General features: G+C 49.4%; 1 protein-coding gene across 1 annotated transcript in view; it reads right to left on the bottom strand.

Moving 5' to 3' along the window:
* Positions 1 to 4,402, bottom strand: part of LOC108238685 (dpy-19 like 4) — a 7,251-nt gene extending 2,849 nt beyond the window's left edge. Inside the window, exons 1-15 of the mRNA XM_017420942.3 lie at positions 4,092 to 4,402; positions 3,898 to 4,020; positions 3,346 to 3,470; positions 3,171 to 3,261; positions 2,839 to 2,960; positions 2,497 to 2,642; positions 2,303 to 2,426; positions 1,914 to 2,048; positions 1,565 to 1,696; positions 1,327 to 1,428; positions 1,178 to 1,251; positions 911 to 1,069; positions 480 to 599; positions 291 to 411; positions 154 to 210 (exon numbers count right to left, since the gene is read on the bottom strand). Of these exons, the coding sequence (XP_017276431.1) occupies positions 154 to 210; positions 291 to 411; positions 480 to 599; positions 911 to 1,069; positions 1,178 to 1,251; positions 1,327 to 1,428; positions 1,565 to 1,696; positions 1,914 to 2,048; positions 2,303 to 2,426; positions 2,497 to 2,642; positions 2,839 to 2,960; positions 3,171 to 3,261; positions 3,346 to 3,470; positions 3,898 to 4,020; positions 4,092 to 4,176 (1,716 nt within the window). The 5' untranslated portion in view covers positions 4,177 to 4,402. The remainder of the gene's footprint in view (positions 1 to 153; positions 211 to 290; positions 412 to 479; positions 600 to 910; positions 1,070 to 1,177; positions 1,252 to 1,326; positions 1,429 to 1,564; positions 1,697 to 1,913; positions 2,049 to 2,302; positions 2,427 to 2,496; positions 2,643 to 2,838; positions 2,961 to 3,170; positions 3,262 to 3,345; positions 3,471 to 3,897; positions 4,021 to 4,091) is intronic.
* Positions 4,403 to 5,564: the final 1,162 nt, after the last annotated feature.

The raw sequence follows: 5,564 nt of genomic DNA, 5'->3' as shown, positions 1-5,564 counted from the left end.
GAGGTTCTGACAGCAGGAGGTTCTGACAGCAGGAGGTTCTGACAGCAGGAGGTTCTGATAGAAGAGGTTCTGACAGCAGGAGGTTCTGACAGCAGGAGGTTCTGACAGCAGGAGGTTCTGACAGCAGGTTGTGATCGGACCGGAGCAGCTCACCTCTCTCCACAAACTGAAGGCGATGATGGTTGGGACGGCCATGCTCAGAATCAGGGACTGAAAACAACAGAGACTCACGGTTTACTAAAGAACCAAAGAACCGGTCCAAACTGAAAGCGGAGAAAGGCCAAACGGACCAGAACCACAGGATGGACCGACTTGAGTTTGAGCCATCTGAAGACGGTCATCCACAGGTCAGGAGAACACACTCCGGACGCTGTGAACACGCAGACGTACGGCATCCACACGTACTTCATCCTGCACGACAGAACCCCATTAAGGTTTCACTCAAACCTTCAGAACCAGCAGGATTCTGCAGAACCTACCCGTCAAACAGGAGCGTCAGGAACCCGAAGAACAACGTGTGGAAGACGTGATAAACGACCGCCGGCTGCTCTCCGACCCGCCCGTCTTCAAGCCTGAGGTCGGTGGTGATCGGCTGACCGCTGAGGAGAGACAACAGCTTCAGCATGGAGGAAGAAGAACCCTCCTCTTCCTCTTCTGTCCTCTGTCCAATCAGGAGCTGCTCAGACTGAGACCACACCCACCAGCAGCCTCATAAACAAAAACACGCCGAGCGTGGAACAGCAGGAGGACGGAATGGGAGGGACGAGGTGAGAGGGACGGTCTAGAGGGACGGAGGACGTGTGGCTGAATTGATGCAGTTTCAAACATCTGGATGTTCGGGTCTGAAGTCTTGATTCAAGTCGGGTCTCTGGACTCGGGACTCGGGTCCCGGTCACCTGAAGCGTCTCACCTGAGTCTCCTGTAGATGGTCTGCAGGGTGGACAGAAGACAGATGGACAGCACCAGGACGTAGAAGGGCAGAACCGAGGCCTGGGTCAGCCGCAGGAACAGGTCCTGACCCGGCGTTTGGAGCCCGTCCTGACACAGCAGGAAGTTGGTGACAAAGTCTCTGAGGGAGGGAGGGAGGAAGGGAGGGAGGGAGGGGGGGAGAGACGTTAAATCAGTCCGGAAACAAACGGCTTCCCGCTCGGATCTTCTGCTCGGATCTTCTGCTCACGTTGTTGAGTTGAGTCCAAACTTGACTTCCAGGAAGTTGAGCAGGAAGTCGCTCTCGTCTGCAGGGGACACTTTCTGAGGAGCAGAGAAAGTCAGAGATTAAACCCCGACAGGAGCTCACCTGAACCAGGTAACTGAGGCACAGCTCACCTTGACCAAGTAAGTGAAGGTGATCCCGGTGGTGAAGACCAGGTAGAAGTGCAGGCAGAGCTTCATCAGCCGGGCCAGCAGAGGACCCATCTTCATCCTCCGCTGGAACACAAACATCTGATTCAGCTTCAAGTCTTTCGTGGAACAGAAATCCTCCACAAACACTGAGCTTCAGCTGCAGCCTTGTCCAGCTCTCAGGTGTAACCTGCTACAGGTGGGGGCAGGGCTCTAACTCTACCTGGAAGTACCTCGCGAGCACTGAGCCAATCAGGAGGCTGAGCAGAGGCGAGCTGAGCAGCGAGGCGTTCTGAAACTGGAACAGGTAGGCCAGGAACAAGGAGCTCAGGTAAACCTTCTGGATGTCGGCTGTCTGTCCGGGTCAAAGGTCGCGGCGAGGCAGAGAGACACAGGAGAGGCGTCAGACGGAGACGTTAACGTCCAGAAACACAACGAGCTGATCTGTGATCAGGTGATCGGGTGAACAGGTGATCAGATAAATCAGGTGATCAGATAAATCAGGTGAACAGGTGATCAGGTGATCAGATAAATCAGGTGATCAGGCGATCAGATAAATCAGGTGATCTTACCTTCCGTCGCGGTACCAGGTCCAAAGAGTCCAGCAGGAGCAAACAGAGGCCCTGGACGAAGAGCACGTAGTGAGCGAGTTCCCAGAGGAGGAGGAAGGTGAAGGTGGTGATGCTCATGGTGAGGTAGCAGAACATCTGCACAGAACCAGAACCAACACGGGTTTATCCACCTGGACTGACAGGTTTCAGCTTCAGATGTTTCTTTCCTTCCATCTAAGTTCTACTTCAGTTTGTTCGGGTGGATCAGTCCAAACAGAACAGAACTTCATTACCACTGAGGACGGGTGAAGCTGCGACAGGAAGTGGATCGGGACAGTCTGGTCCCTGAGAGAAGCCTTTAAATCTGTGTTTGATGAAACAATAAAAAGTTTGGACCGGAGGACACCGACCTCAGCAGCAGAACCGATGTTGTTGCTCAGGAACCCAGTCAGAGCTGCCACCTGGCAGGAGAAGTACGGCAGGGCCCAGTTGACCCGCAGAGGAACCGCCTGGTCCACTCTGGTGGTGTCCTGTCTGTGGAACACAGAGACTGTTGGACCTCAGGATGTGTCCCCGGCTGCAGTTCTGATGGACGCCTGCTCACCTGTTGATCAGGTACCAGGACACGGCCAACATCCCGGACACCCAGGTTCCGCTCATCACCCAGCTGCACACAAACAGGGCGGTGACGCAGAATGCCTGCAGGCCCAGAACCGTCCCGATGTAGAAGTAGATGGGTTCCACGTAATCCTGACGGAACAGAGCATCAGAACGAGAACAGATCAAATAACAATCCTCCTATAATCGGGGACAGTTTTTACCGTTACACAACATGGCTGTGATCCGTGTTTGTATTTGATTTTAGGAACAAAAGAACAGGAAGTCCCTCACTTCCTGTTCCATGGTAACCATGGTAACTGCAGGTTATTAGACAGCGTCTCCTCACCTGGCAGCCCGCCGCTCTGTAGATGAAGCTGCTGATGACCTCCGGGTACAGAAACAAACGCTCCACGGCGTTCATCGTCTCTCCTGAAACCGTCCGGTTATCCAGCAGCAGCTCGTAAAGACCTGGAAGGAAAACGGCGTGAACGTCTCAGACCGCGCCCTGGACGTCTCAGACCGCGCCCTGGACGTCTCAGACCGCGCCCTGGACGTCTCAGACCGCGCCCTGGACGTCTCAGACCGCGCCCTGGATGTCTCAGACCGCGCCCTGGACGTCTCAGACCGCGCTGTGGTCCACAGCAGGAGACGGCGAGACAGCGAGGCGGCCACACCTACCTCTCTGAAAGGACGGAGCCGCCAACATCCGTTTGTAGAAATGATAATAAAAACCACTTCCTCCCTGGAAGGAGAGCTCACGCTCCAGCTCCTGGGGGGGGGGGGGAGCAGCAGTGATGTGATGAAGAATAACAGTAACGCAGCGTCTTTGAGGAGGAAACGGGGCGTCACCCACCTGCCGGGTAGAAAACCAGAACTTCCTGTCGTGATACGCAGACAGATACGCAGCGTAAAGAATCCCACAAGCCACCGCTGCCAGGAACCCGAAGAACCCTCTGACCAGAACCTGCAGGAACCCGGCTGAGGAACAGAAACATGACTTTAGTCCGACACAAGAACAAGTTTATTTCATCTTTAAACTTTACAAACTGATGATTAAAACTCCAGAAACAGGATTTCATTAAACCGACACTTCCTGCGTTTGAAACTAAAACGCTAGAAGCCCCGTCGGGTTCCGTTGGGGTTCCTCATGGACCAGTTTGACCTTCAGGCTGTCGGTTCTGTCCACAACTCGGGTTGAGTTCAAGAACCTTTTCTAACCAAGAGGTCAAAGGTCAAAACATTCAGCTGAACAAGAACTGAGAGAAAAATCAGCCGAAGAACATCTGGAGAACTTCTGATCCAGAATCAGAACAGATTACAGGACAACATGAAGCCATGAGGACTGGATCAGGGGTTCTGGATCAGTTTATGTCGTTATGGTTTTATTTAAATGAAGGAACTTCACCTGCTGCAGATCTGTGTCTGGAGGACTGAAATCTGGTCGACTCTTCCTCTTTCAGATCAGCATCTTCATCTTCATCAGCGGCTCCAGCGCCGGGGACCCTCCCCTCCTCCTCCTCCTCCTCACCTGCTCAGGTAACACTCAGGTAACACTCGGGGAAACACCCGGATGTTCCTGAACTCTGCAGCTTAACTTACGTTTGGTTTCCGGCTCATCCTGTCGCTCTTCTTCTTCTCCTCCTCCTCTCAAAGTTTCTGATTTCCGACATTTTACCTCAGTCATGATGAGCTGCAGCCTGTCTGAGGAGCAGTTAGCCGCATGCTAACAGCAAGCTAACACCTTCGAGCCCCGCCGGAAGCTCAAACTCACTTCCTGCTGGAGGCTGCGAACAAGCCTCAGCTCGGAAAAAAAGGTTTTAATCTCTTTATTACCGGAAATGTTACGGCTCAGCTCCTGAAGCTGCAGCTCTTCTTCTTCTTCTTCTTCTTCTTCTTCTTCTTCTTCTTCTTCTTCTTCTTCTTCTTCTTCTTCTTCTTCTTCTTCTGTTTTATTGGTGAACCCGCCGCTGGCGCTGCTGCTGCTGGCGCCCCCTGGCGGACAGGAGAGGTTATGACAGGACACCTCATCCCTTTTATTACACAAATCATTTTATATTTTAATCTCCAATGTTGATGTTTTATATTTTATATAAAAACGTTCAACAAATGTTTAAAATGATAACAACACAAAACAACAAAAGGGTTTAAAAGTTAACACAACGTGTGCCGTAACAACAGACCTTCAAATTCTGTGATCATTATTCAAAGATTACTTATTAAAAGTTCTGGAGCTCCATCCGGGATCTGTCAAACAGAAACGTTCCTCCAGGCTCTGAAACAGAGGAGTTAAACCTCACCGTGATGAAGATCCTCAGATTCATCCTCCACCTTCATGTGATGTGGATCAGCAGCCGGTTCAGCTGAACAGACACCGCCGACATTTGTCCATACTGTTGTACTTAATAAAACATACAGATGAAGATATAGTTTTTTGGAAGCATATATATATATATATATATATATATATATATATATATATATATATGTTGTATGTCTGGATGTTCCTCTTCCTCCTGCAAGTCAGCTCCAGCTGTTTGTTTGGACTCAGGTGTTCAGCTGATGTTTCCTGCAGAAAGAAGCTTCTCCTCAGACAGAAGAAGCTGCATTTATCTGTTAGTTTCTGATAAAAACATGTTTCCCTTCAGAGCTGCTCCCTGCAGTCGTCTGGTTTCTGTCTCTGATACAAATCAACGAAGAGCTTCTGTTTCTGAGCGTTTAGCTGCTGCTGTCTTCTGAGGAAACAAGATTAGAGTTTCTGCTCCGGAAAATTAAAAATAATAAAGAGAAAAAAAAATCTGTTTACTTTATTTTGCAATAAAAGTAATTAAATATAAATTAAAAGTAATGAATTATTATAAAAATATTATACAATTATAATTATACATAAATATTATACTAATATGTGTGAATGCTTTATAGCATTCACACAATTGTTTTCCTGTTTCTCTTTATTATCTATTATCTATTATCTATTCTTCTTTCACTATTCCGTACGTTTTTCGGCACCTATCTCCTTCCACAATTTTTCAGCTATTTCAACCGTTCATATATCAAAACGTTCAGCTCATTAAT

This window comes from Kryptolebias marmoratus, linkage group LG5, assembly GCF_001649575.2.
Source record: "Kryptolebias marmoratus isolate JLee-2015 linkage group LG5, ASM164957v2, whole genome shotgun sequence".
Taxonomy (NCBI): domain Eukaryota; kingdom Metazoa; phylum Chordata; class Actinopteri; order Cyprinodontiformes; family Rivulidae; genus Kryptolebias; species Kryptolebias marmoratus.
Note: the sequence above shows the minus strand (reverse complement) of the source record. Positions and strands in the feature narration are given on the sequence as shown.